General features: G+C 40.6%; 1 protein-coding gene across 1 annotated transcript in view; it reads left to right on the forward strand.

Annotated features, from left to right (window-relative positions):
- The window catches only part of LOC115477096 (nesprin-2-like), a 119,511-nt gene that overhangs the window by 33,736 nt on the left and 64,037 nt on the right, over positions 1–21,738 (forward strand). Inside the window, exons 10-16 of the mRNA XM_030213712.1 lie at positions 1,283–1,456; positions 1,939–2,073; positions 4,305–4,451; positions 7,519–7,718; positions 9,033–9,126; positions 11,841–11,956; positions 14,928–15,051. Coding sequence (XP_030069572.1) covers positions 1,283–1,456; positions 1,939–2,073; positions 4,305–4,451; positions 7,519–7,718; positions 9,033–9,126; positions 11,841–11,956; positions 14,928–15,051 — 990 coding nt within the window. The remainder of the gene's footprint in view (positions 1–1,282; positions 1,457–1,938; positions 2,074–4,304; positions 4,452–7,518; positions 7,719–9,032; positions 9,127–11,840; positions 11,957–14,927; positions 15,052–21,738) is intronic.

Here is a 21,738-nt window from a genome sequence, read left to right on the forward strand (position 1 = left end):
CTATATTTCAATCATTTATATCTCATATCCAATATTTTTACCATTCAAAGTAGTGATGTCATATAAACATTAATCAGACATTATATTTTTTTATGTATATATATTTTTTGTCTATATGTATACTTTAGCATGTATACTTTCGGGGATCTTCAGATATCAAGCTCATTTCCACCATACGGGGAATCTTCCCCAATTCTTAATGGTGTTTTACAAATCTTCATGGATCAACCCGATCTTATAGTATCTTATAGTATTTGTCTTTTCTATCTTATCTAGTAGTTAACATTACTTAGCTTCAATTAGATAGCAGTAGAGCAGCAAATTTTCTTTCTAATCAAACCTCCGCCGACTTGGCCAGGTTTCGTGTATACTTCGTCAGGGAAGAGGTTTGCTACAACAAAAACAATAACGTTAAAAAATTTTTTCAAATCTTATTCGTATCACCACATTCTAATTTAACTCATTCTTATTTACCATAACTATTTACCATCATGTGTTCACTTCCGTGTCCCAAAAAAAATGGCTGCGGCGTTCTCTAACGCTACTACAATTTAAATAGACCTCAGCTGTTTCTGAATACTTTACTTTACTCTGAATATTATAATGCCTCTGTATCGCTACATTGTGCGATCCTACAGTATTGTATTCAGTTCTGGTCATCGTATCTCAAAAAAGGAATAGCGGAATTAGAAAAGGTTCGAGTAAGAGCAACCAGAATGATAGAGGTAATGGAACTCCTCTTGTATGAGGAAAGGCTGAAGAGGTTAGGGCTCTTCAGCTTGGAAAAGAGATGGATGAGGGGGGATATGATTGAGGTCTACAAAATCCTGAGTGATGTAGAACAAGTAGAAGCGAATTAATTTTTTACATTTTCAAAAAGTACAAAGACTAGGGGCATTCACAAGATTTAGGTGCAGTTTTATAGAATAACAGAGATCCACACCTAACTTGCATACCAGGATTTATATCAACAGGTGTAAGTCCTTGCGCCCAAATTTGAGCGTGGAAATCCACACTAAGCGTTACTCAAGAAAGAGTGCACTGTATTGAATAGCGCTGAGCACGGATTTTTCCTTGCGCCTACTTTTTTGCACCATTTATAACCATCATCTTAAGCTCTGTCCGCGTACATTAATGCCTCTGTCTATCCAGATAGTGGTACTGAATATAGTTGTTGTATTTAAATGCTATGACCTCCATTATAAACAAATGCTCACTGCAGTATTAAATATTAACCCATATGTGAATAACTGAAAAAAAAACTTCTTAATTTTTTTCTTAGGATGTCGTGATTGAGCTTGATGCCGTCCTTCACAAAACAGAACCTATTTTATTTAAAAAGGATATCGTGATGAATTTTGAAGAATCGCAGAAAGAGCTCGAAACATATATTACTAATGCTGTACATCTTCTTAGACAGAAAATAAGCCCTGAAGAATGTATTTCACGGTATGAGGTATGAGACTGTATACTACCTGAATCATTTATTAATAATTACAGAATGAGCATATTATTTTCATTGTAAATCTGTTTCTATAGTCCATACTAGGTTTGTACTCCATCAAGAATTACACATATTTTACAGTCATTAAAAAGCAGCTTTGTCGTGGGTGTCACTTTGTTCTTTGTATTTGAATTTAAGAGAAATCCAATCCTACTGTAACCATTACTTGCTTATATGTAGCTCACATGCAGATGTTTAGCATGTCACAGTAGAAAAGGGAACTGACACGTGTATAGGCAGAGTATTGTCAAAATAAACTTATGGATTGTTTTTTTTTTTTGTTTGTTTTTTTCTTCATTGTTCCATATTATATAATGTTATATGTTTTTATAAATATTATGTTGCTTTAAAGTCAATAAATAAAGTTTAAAAAAAACAAACAAAAAAAAACTTATGTGCTTGTCATTCACATGTGTATGGTCGTCTTTTCCCAGGACACATTTGGCAGTTTTGATACCAGGACCCTTGACAAGTTTTTGAAGGCAGCCAATCAAATGAAAAGCATCCAAAGTCCTCATCAAAAGATAGGTGTGGAGGAAGTGAGCCTAAATCTCCGAAAAAGATGGGAAGTAAGTGAGTGTACAGAAAAGGTTTATTGTCTGTGTTTTGTTATGTACTGGATTCTCAAAATCAGTATGAAAGTGGCAGTACAGGTATTCTTCATGTTAAAGTATTGCAGGAAGATCAGAGAAGTTTTGTCCAGCTATGTGATTATCTTTTTCACCTGCATTGTAACAGGAATTTAATTTTAATTTAATTTTTGCCATTTATAGTCTGTATAACCTTTAAGTTCTAGATGAAGGATAAGTCCAGTTAGAAAGACATTTTTATATTGAAATTCGAATAACCAGAAAAAAACGTCACATTAAAACAAAAGTAGATGTTGATTACATGAAACAAAGGAGAAAATTTTTACAATTAGACCAAAGTGTGTACTTGTCAGAGCACGGAAGCCAAAAAGTTAATGTTAATGTGATAGCTGTGTCTTTACTTACACATGTTTGTATGTATCCTTCGATTGACTCCCTTTTGAAGACACTGGTTGCATATTAGAAGTTTGTGTGGTTTCAAGGTTGAGTTTGTTTGTGGCCCATAGTATTTGTAAAAAAGCCTTGTTTTTAATTTTCTACGGAAACTCAGATAGTTTGGTATTTGTCTGATCTTTATTGGTAAAGAATTCCACAATTCAGCTTCCTTGCCTATCGTTATATTGGATGTTCTTTTAAGATGACATACTTGTCTATTTGGGGGCATCCATCTGATGTCAGTTAGTGATCTAAGCACTCTCTTTGGTTGATACACTTCCACAAATTTTTGTAAGTAGTGTGGAACAATCCCCTAAAGGCATTTGAAGATTATGGTGAGTAATTTAAATTCAACCCTTGCCTTGCGTGGAAGCCAATGCAATTTGTACAGGAATGGAGTGGTGTGTTCTCTCCATTTTCCTCCTCCTATTAGTTTGGCTGCTGCATTTTGGACAATCTGTAGTTTCCTCATTATTTTATCTGGGAGGCCTAGATACATTATATTACAGTAGTCTAGGACTATTATGACTATTGCTTGGATGAAAATCTGGAAATGTTTTGTATCCAGTAGATGTTTGATATGGCAAAGTAGCTTTAGTTTGTAGAAGCATTTGCATACGACATTATTAATTTGCACAGACATGGATAGTTGCGAGTCTAAACGAAGCAGATATGTATGTGGAAAACAATATTTAATGGATACAAGTTGAAAAATACAGACCACAGCAGCAAGAAGTGGTGACCTGATCAGCCAATGATAAATACACATATATGCTTCCTCCAGCACACACACTTTTATTCCTCTGATGGCTGGAACATAAATGCCCATATCGACTGACAAAACCATGCTCACTCCACCCTACCCACCCCCACAACAACACAGACATTCCAACATCCAAATACTCTCCCACCAAAACATCCCATGCAACAGCCTTTCCAATGCATGAAAATAAAGTTACTAGGATTAAATAACATAATAGTTAATAACGAAAGCCTTTTGGCAATTTTAAGGGTAATTTTGTAATGAGATGCCAGCCTTAAGTTAGTAGGTATAAAAACCCATGCCTACATTTCTAAAGAATGTGTGTAAATTATAAGAGGCTGATATCAGACTGCGAGAGGTAGCTAGGCTACCTCCCGCGGTCAGCACTGAGCCCAGATATTCAATGCCAAGCCGTTTCCGGTGACTGGTATTGAATATCCAGTTTAATTTTGGCCAGTTTCAACTTAACTGGCAAAGCTGATATTCAGCACTGGCTGGTTAAGTTGGAATCGGCTAACGATATTCCAGGTATTTCGGCAGCCTAATTTTGGTGGCCTAATCTCCATCTGAATGATGCCGGATAGCCGGCTAAATGCCATTTAACTGGCCAGGAGTCATTCCTGGCTGGTTATTTGGTTTAAATATCAGGTAGTAAGAGTTTATAATCTACACATGACCTTGTGAGTTCTGCCCAAAGTCTGCCCATGTGTACACCCACTGGCAAATACGCAGTATCGATTCTAAGCACATACTTAAGAACTGCACCCTTGGGAAAAAAGCGCATTTATACATGTATATCACGACGTATGCATGTAAATAACTAAAATACCTCCATTTATGTGCATTCTTATGCCTAAAACTAAAAGCCTCCTCATGAAATTACCCTCTGTGTGCTTCCTGGTATATTCTTTCTATTCTTGTCCAAGTTGTTCTGTTCTACCCAATTTTATGAAACCATGTCTTAATGCAAATAATTGGTCTGTGTAACTACTTTTTTTTTATATGTCCTCAGGCTGTCCATTCTGAAATCTCGTCCTATGTTCTTCAATTAAAAATAATGATTGAAAAAGGGAAATTTGATGAAATATTTTTGAAACTCAAGAAGCAAATGGAAAGAGAAAGAGAATTTCTCAGTAGTGGTGAAAAAAAGGAACACAAGGTAAAAGAAACCACATTCTTTATCTTCTTACCTATATTTCTCCATATAAATAATGAACCAGATATACATACGACAATAATTGTGCCCATGGCCAAAGAGGAGGAAAAGGACATGAAAGTACGGGCATAGAGAACAAGCATATAAATGTAAATGTGCTTCGGAGTAGATGTAAATTTGTGCCAGAACATTTGTGCACTACTGGAGCTGGTTCTGGGAGTCTGTTTTATAAAGGCGTATAGGCACCTATGTTTGCTTTATGAAGTAAAGGCAAAAAGAGTAGGGATGGGCAATGGACCTCCAAAACCAAACCATGAGAAATCCAAAAAAAGTCACTCAAAATTTTTTTTTTAATATTAAGTAGCACCAACTAAAACACCACATGAAATCAAAAGGACTCGACACGGGCCACTTCAGGGGTTGTAAGATCTTCATCAATATAGTGAATGTGTTCTGATGAGATGATGATGTTAAACAAGTGATTTAATCTACCTGTAAACCAATGGGTACTGTTTTAAAAATGCTCTCAAGCTGAGCCCAAAACAACACCTGTGTCGGGTCCTTTTCATTTCATGTGGTATTTTAGTCCTTACCACTATTCCAGAGGCCCGCCCAAGGTTTCTGAGATATTTAGTCGTTGTGAAGTAATGGGTCAAATAACGACTGTCACTTTGCATGGTGCTTCCTGAATATCTCTTGTTCTCTACAAGTTGTCCAGACATGAGAGAGGTCTACAAGTGTTTGCTTGTCTGGTTAATGTTAGGTTAGCGAGTTGTTTAATGTGTTTATTCTGAGTTTCTCCTTACTGCTTGTCTATGTAAATACTGAGGAACTGGACTAGATGCCAAAAGAGATATGTCTCAGCTCAGTTTTTAGTTATCTATCTCCACCTGCTGGTTGATGGACACAACTGTCCCATAGGTTGTGGAATAGTGGGAAGTACTAATGGAAAGAAAATGATCAGGTAAGACCTTAAAGGATGCACTATTGTTAGCGCATGCTTTTGCTAAATAGTGTGTGCTATTTAATAATAGCTCTGTCTACATATTAATAGTATACACCAGTGGTTCCCAATCCTGATTCTGGGGGCACCCTAGCCAGTCAGGTTTTCAGGATGCCCACAATGAATATTTATGAGAGAGACTGCCTCCATTGCATGCAAATCTCTCTCATGAATATTCATTGTAGATATCCTGAAAACCTGACTGGCTGGGGTGCCTTCAGGACCATGTTTGGGAACCACTGGTATACACTCAGGCTCATTTTCGAAAGAGAAGAACGTCCATCTTTTGACATAAATCAGAAGATGGACGTCCATCTCCCAGAGATGTCCAAATCGGTATAATTGAAACCTGATTTTGGATGTCTCCAACTGCAGTCCGTCGCATGGACGTCCAAATTTCAAGGGGGCATGTTGGAGGCGTAGCGAAGGCGGGACTTGGGTGTACCTAACACTTGGACGTCTTTGACCCATAATCAAAAAAAGCAAGGATGTCCATGACGAACACATGGACATTTTCACCCGGACGTGTTTTTTTTACGAATAAGGCACAAAAAGGTGCCCGAAATGACCAGATGACCACCGGAGCGAATCGGGGATGACCTCCCGTTACTCCCCCAGTGGTAACTAACCCCATCCCACCCTCAAAAAACATCTTTAAAATCTGTTTTTGGGCTCAAAAATTTTTATTTTTCCTGATCTCTCAAGGCCTACACAGATGAGACGGAGGGCCTTTTTGGAACTCCGCCCTAGGGTGGTAGCACTGGGAGCAACTTTTATATTACGTTTTCCTTGTTATTGTAATGTAATGCTTGAGGGTAAACAGTTTCAATTTGTAGACCCAAAACAGTTAAAACAATTTCTAGATGCTAGAGTGGAATTGAATGTTGTGTGCCCTCCCTAAATGCAGGCTGGGGTCTGAACCAGAGGTTGCAACCACTAGTCCTTAATTACTGCTATATGTTTTACTTTAAATTCTAAATTCTTGGATTCCAAAATTTCCTAAACTTGTGGACAGAAAGGCTGTTAATGATATTTCTCTTTATTTTTTATTTTTGCCTTTTGTATAAATGCCGATTGCATATTCACGTATTGTGATGATATATGGAAATATATGAATAAAGAAATAATAAAAAAAAAAAAGAAAAAAAAAAATCTTTAAAAATATTTCGTGCCAGCCTCTATGCCAGCCTCAGATATCATAGTCAAGTCCATGACAGTGCATGAAGGTCCCATGAGCAGTTTTAGTGGGTACTGCAGAGCACTTCAGACAGGTGGACCTAGGCCCATACCCCCCCCCCTACCTGTTACATTTGTGGAGGAAACAGCGAGATCTCCAAAACCCATCAGAAACCCACTGTACCCACATCTAGGTGCCCCCCCTTCACCCGTAAGGGCTATGGTAGTGGTGTACAGTTGTGGGTAGTGGGTTTTGGGGGGCTCAGCACACAAGGTAAGGGAGCATTTTATGAAGGATGCCCGGTTGGTGTCCTGGCATGTCAGGGGACCAGTGCACTAGAAATGCTGGCTCCTCCCACGTCCAAATGGCTTGCATTTGGATGTTTTTGACATGGACATCTTTGGTTTCGAAAATCGCCGAAAGTCAAAGATGTCCGTCTCTAGGGATGTCCAAATCCAAGGACGTCCTTGGTATTTTCAAAACGAATGATGGACATCCATCTTGTTTCGAAAATACGGTTTTCCCCGCCCCCGGATTTGTACGTTTTACAAAGATGTCCAAATCGCAACTTGGACGTTTCTTTAAAAAATGCCCCTCACTGTGTCAGAAAAACACAAATAGAAAGCAAAACAAAGCAAACTAAAATAACATGTTTTCTGCTTGAGCACTCCTGGTAGGCACCCCATGCTGTGCAAACGCTGAACTCACTAGAGTACTCAGTACAGTACATTGTCAATGGCAAGTTTATTTCCATGCAACATGTCTCCTCTTACGTCTTGATTTGAGTTTTTCATCATCCAGCTCTCAAATCACTAATACTCATTAATAGTTACTGGTTATTTGTTGCAGTTTGCATTTTTTTATTCCTGAAGGCTGTATTTTCTTAGCAGGCCATGCTGGGTCAGCTTGATCAGTGCTTGCAGTTGATTAGAGAGATGTGTAGCAAAGTAACAAGGCCTGACACTCGCAAAGAAGCAGAGGTACTCATTGCAGAGTGTGAGCAAAAGAAAGAAGACCTACTGAAACATGCTGCAGCAGTATGCAGTAAATTACAGTCTCATACTGCTTCTGTCAGTACATCTAAGGCTAGGCAAGTATTGCATGACAATACTTTTTTTTTCAGTATTAAAAGCTGCTTGTTATTGTTTAGGATGTCTTTTCCCTCCTTCTTGTTTTCTCATTCTTTGCTTTTCTATCCTGTAATAAATGGTGTTCCTTTCATACCTGAATAACATTTGATTAGATGGCATCAATTGGCCAGTATATCAAATTTTAAATAAACTTGGAAACAACATCCTTTGGGGATGAATTGCCATTTTGTCAAAATTATTTTGTAATCTCCCCCTTGTTGGCATCTGTGGGTTTGGGGCCCGACCTGGTTGGAGTCTCCCTAGGGTAGGCACTGTTGGTCCCTGGGGAAGGCTGGGTTTACCCCCTTCCCCCCCTGAAACCCCCAAAATAACCTCTGTGAGAAAGACTGTAAACAAATGGCTCCCAAGGGCCTGCTCTGCTGTTGCACCTGGGGTCCAATTGGATCTCTGAGCCTTCTGCTTCACTCTGAGCCACTCCCAAGGGATGTCAGTTTTCCTGGGGTGCCTCTAGGGGTCCTGCTATGACCCAGAATATCAGCTCTTCAGCTCTGTGATCAACAATTCTAGGATTTCCCAATAGAGAGCAACTTCTTTTCCAACAGTCTTGAAGAAGAGCCCATAGGATATTTTTCCCTGCTGTGGCCAAGAATACCAGCCAGCAAGGCTCTATAACGCATAGAAACAGGGTTTCCCCAATAGAAGACAACTTCCCAGCGCAGCCAAAAGACCAAGTACAGAATCTCTAAGTATCAGAGATCTGAAGTCCTTCTTTTCAGCTCTCAACGTCACTCTCAGTATGTTCCTCTTTTATTATGGTGAGTAAATTCTCTGCCCTCCCCTCCCCCCTCCGAGTAGCTTCAGCTATCTTTCTCCTGTGTACATACATTACTAAACCAAATTTACTTTTATCCCCTTTAGTGGATAATATTACCAAAGTGTGTAAATGTGATCCCATCAGTCTGCCTATCTCTCCTTAAGTGAACAATTAACATAAGGTGCTGCCCACCTCCCTCTCTTCTTATGTTGGCCATGAAACATTTCATGAAATTCATACATTTCTACTACAGTGCTACTGCTCAGGCAGGATGACAGAAACCTCTCTTATTTTCTCAGTGCAATACAGACAGAGAAAATCTACTTTTGAAACTTTGACCAAAGATTTCCTTTCTCCCCAATTTCTTATTAAAACTTCCCTTGGGGGAGGGGAGGAGGGTTCAATTGTGTGATGTCTTAGATATATCATTTGAGCCTTTATCACACTTAGGTTGAAGCTGCAATTCATACTGAATATGGAATATTCTTTTAATCCTTAGAAAGCTTTTTCTACCTATTTCTGAAAGTGGAGTAAAGATAGAGAACGGTGTGGCTGACTCTTCTATATCAAATGGGCTGTGTTTTTCCCCAGAGGTATGTTCATCTAAGATTTCTCTGAAATGTTCTATGTTTCATATCTCAGACCTCACAGATCTGAATTTTGCTATTCTTCTGTTTTAGGAAATCTATTTTTAGCAAATTCATGCTATCATTTACATTGAATTTTTTTAGTGTAAATGTTTTCAGTCAGTATGTCCGAATGTGTATAATGCTGAGGATGGTGTTTGTGTGTGATTGACCTTTGTAACATGTACTGTTCATTTAATAGTCTTAAGCTTCTGGAAGGCATAATGTTATTACATTTAAGAGGCAATGGGCCATAGTACACTGCAGCTGACATTAACATGGCCCTCCATCCTGCCTATTTCTAGTTTTGTTCGCGTCTGGTCACAGTGGGAGATTTCCCCCTGTAGCCAGACAACCCTGCTGGGTCTGATCATCCAGGGAGGTGCCAGGGTTTAAAAGTGAATGTGCAGGCACAAATCCACCATTCTTTTTCTCCGGCAAACATCATCAATTGGCATCCAATAGGAAGACATCAGGAGCAGATAGGGAGCACTGAGAGTCACTGCACACTGCGGTTCATGAGTCAACTGGCCAGAAGAGACCACAATGCCAGTAGCAGACCCTGGATCATCAGTTGGATGCCTGAGGCCCTCCTCATTCCTCAGTCCTTCCTTTTCCTCCTTTAGCTTTTAGATATGCTGGACTACTAGTGAGGACTCCCCACAAGCTAGCATCCTCTCTCACTTATCTGCCTCACAGTGGACAGTATGCATGGTCTCCCTTCTCTGGCCACACAAAGCTCTCCCACCCTACTGCAGTTGTTTCCTTCTGACATTGTCCTGCCCATATATCTGATGCTAGAGTTCCAAAGGAGAGGGGATGATATCATCACAGATTGGCGAACAGGGCTTACCTACTCTGAGGCCATTAGTCCAGTAACAAACCAAAATGGTACACGGTGTGAGTGGTAACTCTGGTGGAGCTGCTAGGTAATAGTGATCACAATGTAATAAAATTTGTCATCACTAGAAGGAAGACACTAAAAGAATCTACTGTTATAGAACTTAATTTTATAAAGGAAATTAGTTTAAAAAACACAACTAAAAGGAGCAATTGCCAGAGCCAAAAGATGTGGACATTATTTAAAAAGATCATTTTGGAAGCCCATGTATTAAAACATATCTAATGAAGGCCAAACAATGGCTAGCATGGTTTAATGGTGAGGTGGAAGAGGACGTGAAAGCCAAAAGGGCATCTTTAAGAAAATGGAAATCAGACCCTAATGAAGAAAATAGGAATGAGCATGAACACTCGCAAGTTAGATCTAAAAAAGTAATAAGAGTCCAGGAGAGACTTTGAAAAGAAGGTTGCTGTAGAGGCAAAAACTAATACTAAAAACAGTTTCAAGTACATTTAAAGCCCATGAGGGAGTTATTTGAACTGCTGAATATCCAATAGGTAAAAGAAATGCTCATGTATGGTAGGGTCAGGGCCGCCAAGAGACACAGCCAGGCCTGGGGCAGGACTTGACCGCTGCGCGCACACCCTCCACTTGAGCCGCCACCGTGCCCTCCCCCCCCACACTCGGGCCGCTACCCCTGCAGCTTTCTGTCTGCACCTTCTCTTGTCCTCTCCAGCGCTGCTCCTGTCTGGGGCCTGGGTGGCACGCAGGAGCAAGGAAGGATAGACCCAGAAGCAGGCAGGAAGAAGCTTGCTTGTGCCTAGCCCAAGCCACCACCTTGGAGGCCTGGCCCTGGGAATTTTGCCTCCCCTCTCGGTGGCTTTGGGTAGGGTAATAGCAGAAAGTAAGGGTCTAATATTCAGTCCACGGAGAAAAGGGACTGGTAAGCTGCTTACAGTTGTGGGCTGAGTTAACCATAGATAATCAATGTTGGGGTATATCTGTCTTCCAACCCAGAAACCGGCTGATATTCAGACCAGTCTCCGGTTTACTCGGCAGACAAAATTAGGACAGCCCTTTTGCTGACATAACTCCAGTTAACTAGCTGGTTAGCGGATTGAATATTGCTGCTAACCGGGTAAGTAGCAGCTCCACCCAGATTTACCCCTGGACTACCCTTAACCTAGCTGATTTTGTAATGGCCAGTTAGAGCCCATATTCAATGGCATTACCCGTTTAAGTACTGCTCAATATTGGCAGCTGGCCAGCTCAGCAGGGTTTATCCATACAGGAACCTTTTATTCCTGGTTAAACCCTTTGAATATCAACCCCTAAAATGTTTACTCTGCCTGATTCCTTACTGAGGAGGATGTTGGGGTCATACCAACACTGGAAACCTTCTTGGGTGATGATTTGAAGCAGTTGAATCACATCACTGTAAATCTGAAGATATAATAGATCAAATTGGCAAACTCAAGAGCAAAAAATCATCAGGATGGTATTCAACCCAGAGTCCTAAACAAGCTCAAATATGAAATTGTTAATGTCTTGCTACTAATCTGTAATCCATCATTTTAGAGGGGTAATTGCTGCGATGCAGAACTTACATGATGCATGAATAGGACTTTGCATCTGTTAAAATGGGGTGTGTAGACTTCTGATGAGCAATGTTTAAGTTTAGCAGACGACTTTTTTCTTTCAGTGTGCATTGGTTTCTTCCTCTCTTGCTGCATGCTGTTTTTTGTGGAATAATGTATAATGTGTATAATGCTGTTTTTTGTGGAATGTGTAGCTCCAAGAGAACTTGTTGCTCATTTTAATTCGACTTATTTTATTTTAGGCTTCAGAAGCATTAACTGCCACAGCTGCAGAAATGAAAGTGATGCATCCAAACGCAGGAGATTTTGCAAAGCATGTGAATGAAACGGAGCTTCCTTTACAGACGCTTTTACAGAGGTAGTTAAATGATATCAAAATATATAATCAGGATCACTTAATAGCAGAGGGGGTAATTTTCAGCAGCAGTAGTCAGCATTTTAATTTGAATACTATGGAGCTCATTTTTGAAAGAAAAAAAGTCTAAAAAGTGGCATAAAGCAGCATTTGGATGTTTTTCTCAGAAAGACGTCCAAATCAGTATTTTTAAAACCTATTTTTCAGATGTTTTTCTATCCTGTTCATCTGCAGTTTGTCCAAATCTCAAAGTGTTGTGCAGGAGGCATGGTAAGGGTGGGATTTGGGTGTTCCTAAGACTTAGAGGTTTTCAGCCTTAATGGAACAAAACAAAACTAAAACTAAGATGTTTTGAGCTAGACCTGCTTTTATAATGAATAAGGCACAAAAAGGTGCCCTAAATGACCAGATGACCACTGGAGGGAGTCAGGGGTGACCCCACAATACCCTCCCAGTAGTCACCCCCTCCCACCCTCCCAAATTTTGAATAAAATATGACTTACCAGCCTCTATGACAACCTCAGATGTTATAGCCAGGTCTATTAGAGCAGCATGCAGGTCCCTGGAGTAGTGTAGTGGTTGGTACAATGCACTATGGAGTGGAGACCCAGGTCCCTATCTCTCTCTACCTGTCACACTTGTGGTAGAAACTGTGACCCCTCCCAAAGTCACCAAAATCCTACTGTACCCACTTATTAGATGCCGCCTTCACCCATAAGAGCTGTTGTACTTCTGTACATTTGGGGGCAGTAGGTTTTGGGTGGGTTTCGGAGAGCTCAGGGGACAAGATAAGGGAGCAAAGGTGAGATGTGTAGCTGGGAGCATTTTTATGAAGTGTCCAGAAGTGCTGTCTAGGGTGCCCCATTGCTCTCCTGGTTTGTCTGGGGGACCAGTCTGCTAAAAATGCTGACTCTTCCTACATCCCAATGGCTTGATTTTCTACATTTTGCACGTATTTGTTTTTTATTTTTATTTTTTCAAAAATGGACCAAAGCACAAAAACAGTATTTTCGACATAAAAGAAGACCTTTCCTATTCAGATTTTGGATGTTTTATGCAAAACGTCCAAAGTTGGACTTAGACGTCTTATCAAAAATGCCCCTCCAAGTATCATCTCCACTGCTTATATAGTCAGTAGTGCTGAATATATTTATTGGTTACTGACAGCTGCTGTTTACCACGCAGCTTTAAATTTTATATATGATGATTAACGCCATTGTTTACCAAGGCATATGGGACTAAATTCTGTATATGGCAACCATAAAAAATGAGTGCTAAACACTATTCTGTAAATCACTCACCAAGTTGAGTTCTGTTTATAGAATACTATTTGGCACTGTGATCCATGCCCAGTTTTCAGTGCGAGGATTTACACCAATTGAAAACTGGTGTAAATCCTCACGCCTAAATTAGGCATGGATCTGCCTAATTCTATAACACTGTATGCAAATTCCAGGAATGCCTCTGACCCGTCTGTGCCCCTCCCCTGACCCAGTGCATAAAAATTTACATGTGCATCTTTATAGTCTAGAGCAGTGTTTCCCAAGTCAGGTCCTGGAGTACTCCCTGGCAGTCAGGTTTTCAGGATATCCACAAGAAATATGCCTGAAAGAGATTTGTTTATAATGGAGGCAGTGCATGCAAATCAAGCTCATGCATATTCATTGTGGATATGCTGAAAACATGACTGGCAAGTGGTACTCCAGGACTGGACTTGGGGAACACTGGTCCAAAACCCTTGAATAGGGGAACAATTCCCAAGAGCATGAAGAAAGGTCAAGCTGTTTGTTGACATTTAAAACAAACTCTAGAATTCAGAGCACCCCAGGCAAATCTTGTGAGTATTGATCAGTGAATCAGGCTGTCAGCGTGAAAATCATTTCAGATGGGTGTGTTCAGAATATGATCACTTATTGCTTACAGATTCACACATGGCCAGACTACATGGGTCTATGGCAGTAGTTTCTAAACTCAGTGCTCGGGACATACCCAGCCTCTTGGATTTTTAAGATATCTGCAGTGAATATACATAATAAAACAAATCAGGATGATTTATACCATAAATCATAATATCCCAAAACAATCAGTATATTTATAAACAGTGGCTAGATGGATAGGCCAGCGCTGGGCAGATTTATATGGTCTGTACCCTGATCGTGGCTGGACAGATTTGGATGGGCTGGAGTGGAACTTCGATGGCAGCTTCAGAAGCTGGAGAACAAGGCCGGTGCTGTGCAGACTTCTCCACGGTCTGTGCCTGAAAATGTCAAGGACAAATCAAGATCAAATATACATATGTCGTATCACATCATACCTTATGCTATGAGTTTATCTTGTTGGGCAGACTGGATGAATCATACGGGTCTTTATCTGCCATCATCTACTATGTTATATATATGTTACTATGATATGTGCTTAGAGACCAAATGCCCATAAATGTAATAAAATCGCTAAAGGGCTCTGTTCCAGTTACTGCACACAAAAGTCACTGAACAGTTCAAAAAGTCTTGCTAAACATAGCCAAACCAGCACGAAAAGTGACTTATCTGACAGTTCTTCAGCAGTGAACCCAAAACGGAACAGCAGCCCATAGAAAAACAAATCTTCACTCCTCAAAGCAGCACCGAATCCCTCAACTGTGATTCATGTTCACCAGAACAAACATGGCTTTTTCAGGTGGAACTACAATTAAGGAGCAAACATCATGTTAAAATGAATATGCATGAGAGAGATTTACATGCACTTCTTCTATTGTATAGAAATTTATCTGATTTATATTCAGCGCTGAGTATGTCGAAAATTGTTTAGCTGGGTGTGTGTCCTAAGGACTGAGTTGAAAACCACTGCTCTGTAGTTATCACCTGTAATCCTGTTCTCTGTTTCATAGCCTGTAATTAGACTGAGCCTGTACCCATGTGGCTTTTATTTAAAATTAAAACGAGTGTGGCTAGTAATTACCCTATTTGTTTTACAGTTATAATACAAACAAGTCCAATCTGGAACTTCATTTACAAAGCAGTAAAGGAATATGCGATTCTGAACTTCCCAAGAAAGCGCAGAATGTCGTGTCCCTTCAAAATAAACTTGAAGAGCTGCAGGTAAGTGTGTATAATCTAAAATAGGCAAATTACATAGAGGAAGTCATTTTAGCATCTGTACTTGTAAATAGTAGCTTTTATACATTGTAAATGGCATGCACATGTAAATACTAAGACACAATGGGCATAATAGTTGCCAGTATGATAATGTCAAAGCACAAAGCAGCAAGCAAATAAATTTAACTCTACTGAGTAATGTTTTAAAATAAAAAAACAAGAGGAAAAGACTTCAGATGCGCAGTTACCTGTGTAATATGTGCACTGTTTCACTGAGGAGCTTCTTCATAAGTCTAAAAAAAACCTCCTACTTAATTTAATTTTAATTATATTCCAGTCTAATCCTTTCTCTTTATTGCTTTATATTTCCATTCCACATCAAATATTGAATTTTGTACAACTTAGAAAGCAGTCATTTATCTGGCAAAAATGTGCTTCTATATAGAAGACCAATTATCTGGCAAAATTGTGCTCACTGCCCGTGTAAATACCAGTTTAATAACTGCACTATTTATATATGTAGATGTTGTAGGATTTATTTATTTGCAGTATTTGTATCCCCCATTTTCCCACACACTAGCAGGCTCAATGTGGCTTACAAGACACTGTATTGAGTCGATGTTAAACAAATACAATCAGAAATAGGGTAAGGGAAGGTAGAGGTAGATGGGAACAACAAATGACAAAGGAAATAAGAAATAACATTGTCTTTTAAATCAGTGCAGGGTTGAGGCAGCTAGGCAGATTCAGAAGGGTAGGCCTTACAAAACAAATAGGTCTTTAAAGTTCGCCGGAATTCTAGATGGTCATGTATCGCTTTCACTCTTTTTGGTAATGAATTCCACATTTGAGTACTTAAGTAGGTGAAATTGGACGCGTAGGACGATTTATATTTAAGACCAATGCAATTAGGATAATGAAGATTCAAATAGGTATGAGATGATCTGATACTATATATATTATCTTAGGAGGGTGTATTATGGACTTGGTTTGGTTAGCCCAACGCCCCCCCCCCCAAAAAAAAAAACTATAGCCCCGATATTCAAAACATTTTAAATGGCCAGGATAAGTTCCTGTCTGTTTAAATTGCCTGTCTGGGGCTAACCAGATATTTTCAGCAGCACTAAGCTGGATAGTGCCACTGAAAATGCCTGGCTAGTGCCCAAGCAGAAAGTGGCTATTTTGGGGGTGGTCCTGGTGGTAATTTCGTATTTGGCGCGCACCCACAACACCAGGATAAATTATTATTTTTTTATTTCCTACAGTGCGCGGCATTTCCAGTGTTAATTGGCATTTGGCACTTGTCGACCGGTCACCGTGTATGTAGTATGTGAGCCCTCACCGCTAGGTCAATGGGTGACGGTAAGGTCTCAGGCTGAAAATGGATGTGTACTGGTTTCAATTTTAGCCCATGTCCGTTTTCTGGCCCCTTAAAAAAGGCCCTTTTTTCCTAGTCTTGGTAAGAAATGGCCCAGCGTGTGCCCCAAAGGCGCGCTTGCACTACTGCAGGCCACCTTTTACTGTGGCTTAGTAAAAGGATCCCTAAATGACTCTTCATAGCTGGTTAAGTTCCAAATAACACGTTTACGCCTGTGTTTACAAAGGCATGTTAGCGTTTTTAACGCATGATAAACGCTAATGCACGTCAAACGCTAATGCGCCTATAGGAATGTATTCATACAACAAAAGCTCTCCACAGCAGTTCTCTAATTGTAATGTATCAGATCTAAATTGAACTTACTACTACTACTACTATTACTATTTAGCATTTCTATAGCGCTACAAGGCGTACGCAGCGCTGCACAAACTTGGCTTGGTTGTGTTTGACCGTCCCTTCTTTAGTTGTATGAACACTGTTTGCATAAAAGCAATACGAAAAGAAAATCTTTAAAAATTGTGAACACACACCAGATTTGATCGGGGGTTTTTATGACCAATGATTAAACCGAAGAACTGTGGCTTGAAGGATATACAGTGGCGTAGGAAGGGGGGGTGGTGGGGCGGTCCGCCCCGGGTGCACGCGCTGGGGGGGTGTCGGCTCGCTGGTTCCCTGCTCTTTCTGCCCCGGAACAGGTTACTTCCTGTTCCGGGGCAGAGAAAGCATGGAAGCAGCAGAGCCGACGCAGCTCCCAGTGACGTGCACTGGGGGCAGATCGGCCCTCCCGCCTGCCCTCGCTGAAAGGTAGGGTGCGTTTTGGTGGGGAGGTGTGCTCCGGGGGGGGGGGCACCGTGCCCTGCACCCGGGGGGGGGGGGGGTGCGCAGCAGCGACCCGCCCTGGGTGTCAGGCACCCTCGCTACGGCACTGAGGATATAGACTGATTTTTAACCGGCCACTGAGCCAGGGACCACAGCTTTCTGAGGTCTTTTCCCCTGTTTATTTCTTTTTAAGTGTTTCACCTGTGCTGACTATGGTCTTGGTTAAACAATAATTATATTGTCAGTTGCAAAACATCAAATATACAACTGTAGAATAAGGTTTTGTAGAACCGGTCTAACAGAGGGAATCCCATACATGCAAGTGATTTTAACAATTAAAGAAATTAAATCTCAACTGCCTAGGGGCGGTTAACCAACACCTTTAAATTCCCCCAACATTTAATGTAAAAAGTGAGCTCAAAGAGACAAAAGTCTGTGCACAGCATAAATGTCCAAAAACTTATCTGCCAACTGGGCTTTGCTCTGTAACGTCACAAAGTCTTCTGCCAGGAGAAACATCAAATGTTTGTCATCATCTGGACAAGGCGGTACGCCAGGAAATCCTTGACAAGGTAAGGGCCCCCTTGTTTCACAAAAGCTGCATCAGAAGGAATATTCAACTTGCTCGACCCAGTCAGTTGAGGTTTTATTTCTTTAGTTGTTAAAATCACTTGCATATAAGGGATTCCCTGTGTTAGACTGGTTCTAGTAAAACTTTATTCTAGTGTATGTTCTGCCAAATATATGTACTGTATTTGCTAGAATCGTTCTTTGTACTATATTTACAAAAGACTGCATTACAGTAGAGCATTTTGTAAAATACTCCAGGAATTGGGAGCATCCCCCAACCAGGACCTTCCAAATCCTACCTAGAAGTTCTATGAAAAATGTGGTTTAATAGCCTATACAAAAAAAAACAGCACCATGGGCCTTTAAAAATGGAACACAGTTCTTTAATGAATGAGCCTTGACAAAAAGACCCGACACGGGCCGTGTTTTGGTGACTAGCACCTGCGTCAGGGGTCCCCACGTCTCATATAGTAAAAGCTACAAAGCACCAAAGCACTTTCACTTTCTGTATCCAAAATGTCATCCATTTTTAAAGGCCCGTGGTGCTGTTTTTTTTTGTTTGGACTTTAGTTTGTACTTCATTCCCTCTCTTTTGTTGTATCCAAGTTTAATAGCCTATCTCATTTTTTGCACAGAGTAAATATAAAATGATATACAAAGTTGTTTTTTTGAGGGGGAAGGGGGTTATCAATTCTGATAGTTTTATTAAGACAGGGACTGGAAGAGAAAATTAAACTGTTGCAGGAATTGATGCATGAATTTGTGATGCCTCAGGAGTCAGACAGCACACACCAGTATGAGAGAAAAATCTTCTTTATTTGCCAGCAAACAAAGCAAGACATCAGTTCTAGCTCTCTTCTCTTTCTCTCAGCTCTCTGTGTCTTTGTCTCAGCTGCTTCTCTTCTTATGCTGTCTTCTCCTTCTTCTGTCTGTTCCTTCTGTCCTTCTCTTTCTTCTGAGCTCCTTCTGAGTTCTTTCTGACGTAAACTGCTTCTGCTCCTACTTAAATACTGTTCTATCCAGCCTAGCCTAGCCCAGCCCCCTTACTCTCCAATTGGTTAAGGAATTAGATTGGCTACCTTGCCTCAACCAATCATTACTTTTGAAATATCAGTTACATAGGTTCCAGACATCCTAAACTGACCTCTGACCTGGGGCCCCTTAAGCCAGACATTTGGTCTCCAGTCTCTTACATGTTATTATGATTGATTTCTCATATTCCTAGTACTAACTGCTAACTAAACTCTGGCATTCATTAAAGAGGTCAAAAGCCAATCTTACTTAATGGCATACTGCTATACTTTCAGGACTATTCCTACAGTTACCTATAATTAATCAAGGAGAAGAGAGCTGACTAGTTCTGACCTTTTTCACCTCTCAGCTCCATACACAGAACTAGCTAAGACCATAGTTAATTCAAAACACATGTTGGCCCCCCTTCACTGTAGCCCTACTCAGAACGTCAGACAGAAAGTTGAACAAACATTCCACACAGAATTATTAATTTACACAGAATACAACATATTCTAAAGTAAGCATTCTTATAAGACATATCCTAAATATAAACAGAACTTCTAAATACTAATCTATTGCCTCTCTCTAAATAGTATTTCAGCCTATTCTTAAACTACAATATGTCATATGTCTGGCTCGTGCCTGCTTACAAAACTATTCAGTAAGCCTAATAATTTACAGATGTGCCAGCTAGCATTGGCAATTCACAAGGGACAGAGTTTCATTTCTCACTGACCTTTCCTAACCTTAGCTCGGCCAAACTAGACTCTAATTAATTCCAGCCTGCATTCCTTCACTACTTTGCTGGCAGAGTGAAAAGAATTCAAACTTCAAGCTTTTAATATCATTTCTTATATATATATAATTATTTCTCAGAGTTAACACTTTCTTTGCCCATGGCTGCCTCATTCCCCCCTTTGAGACTAAAATCAGCTTATGCAGAAATAAGTCTCACATCTCAAACTCTGGAGATTATAGTGATCCTAACTAGGAATAGACTTGTGAATCACCATTACCCTACTTGTTAAGGTTCGACGGCATACTGCCGAAGCACATGAGGCCAAGAAACAAAACAAAAACCCTGCTAAAACTAAGACTATTAGGGAAATGAACAAGGGACGTATCCAGGAGGTCAATGACCACCACCAGGAGGTAAGATCTAATCCTCCTCGGTAATCCTCCACATTAAGGCTGGCCAACTGTAGGACTTTATCCATAGCATGCCTAACTACATGCGTCCTATTTATGACAATAGTACAGCACTCTGAAGAATTTAGCACTGTGCAGAGGCCACCCTGAGCTGCAAAGAGGTAGTCAAGGCCCATACGATTATACCGAGAAACTATACTTAATTCATTAATTTGATCCTGCAATGCATTGACTACCACGTTCAGCTCATGAACTAAAACATGGAGTAGGGATTGAAGTCTCCGGGTAGCCATACCTAGTTCAGTAATACCCGCTACCGGGCCTCCAATTGGAATCCAGGCCGTGGCAGAAAGGGCTACAAGTCTCTTTTTAGTCAGAGGATAAGTAGAATTAATATACTGGAGGGCTAATTCAATCGCCTCATCCTCTGTGGCAACGGAGGAAGGTAAGGACAAAGCCTCTCGCTTAGAGCGGTGCGGGGATAGCGGCTTAAGAGGAATAACTTTAGGAAAATAATTCAAGGTTACCAATACACAAAAATCATATGTGGAGGGAAGAATCATGTGGAGGACATTATCACAGAGCCAGTAATGACCAAGGAGAGGGTGAGGAAAGTTCCCAATAAATGTTGGCTCAGGCTGGACAGGGTACTTAGGGTGCCCATAATGCGAGCCCCTATCCCAGGGGGAACGAAGACGAAATGGAGACTTTGCACACCATAGGCGCCAATCCCCAATTGTGACAGGCTGCTCATTTGTTAGTAACTCTTCATACCCCGGGGACTTATGAAAGTAGAAAATAAGCTTGGACACTATAGTCTTCTCAGTGGTACGCTTAGGAGCCAGATAATCACCTGGGTCATAATCTACAGGTATGGTAGCAGGGCACATAGGAGTACCTGGAGAAACTACCCACACAGATTCTCCTTTTTCTGGGAGAACATTAGTATAGTTACAGGGAATGGGAAGAACAGTTGAGATGCTTCTTGTTAAACAAAACACTCCAGAAGCTGGATAGGGAGACGTAAAAACTGGCCTTAGAGAAGATTCAGAGGGGGAAGTAGCATTATAAAAGGACCACCAAGTATAATCCTGGCTCCAAGGACCTGAACTCGAAAAGTAGGGAGGTATAAGAGCTGGGAGTTGCACAGGAACAGGAACAGCTGGGACATCTGTAGTATAAGGAGAAAATCGGGAACACACAATACAAGGGGAAGTAATCTTTGCCTGGCTAATTAGTTCCTGGACTGAGTGTAACCAAAGGTTGGAGCGAGTTGGGATATTAGGAACAAGGAGGCAAGGAGTAGAAAACAACAAAAGCATCCAAACTACTAACATTTTCTTTCTTCCTAATCTAAAACAAATACAGCAAACTAATTAAGCAATAATATTTCAACAGTCTGTGCTAATCACAGATTACTCTCATATAATGTTCTCAGTCTTTGAGTTCTTATACCAGTTGGGATAGACCCTCAACTGACAAGGATCAAGCTTTCAAATTCCAAGAAAGCCAGAATCAGGCAAGAAAGAGTCTCAGTGTGAAGCCGAAGTTCAACCGCTCCTGCAGTATGCAGTTGACCCTTCTTTTCAGCTAGTAGATTCTTTGGTTCGGGTCAAGCGCAACTTCAATGGCTCCGCTGGATCACTTTCTGCTCTCCACTGTTTAGGCTCCGTCTGATCCGTGCTGGGCTCAGTCTGATCAGCAGACTTAATTCGAGACCAATGGACCCATGGAGTAATCCCTGCGACCTTCACAGCTGT

The sequence above is a fragment of the Microcaecilia unicolor genome, chromosome 9, assembly GCF_901765095.1.
Source record: "Microcaecilia unicolor chromosome 9, aMicUni1.1, whole genome shotgun sequence".
Lineage (NCBI taxonomy): Eukaryota > Metazoa > Chordata > Amphibia > Gymnophiona > Siphonopidae > Microcaecilia > Microcaecilia unicolor.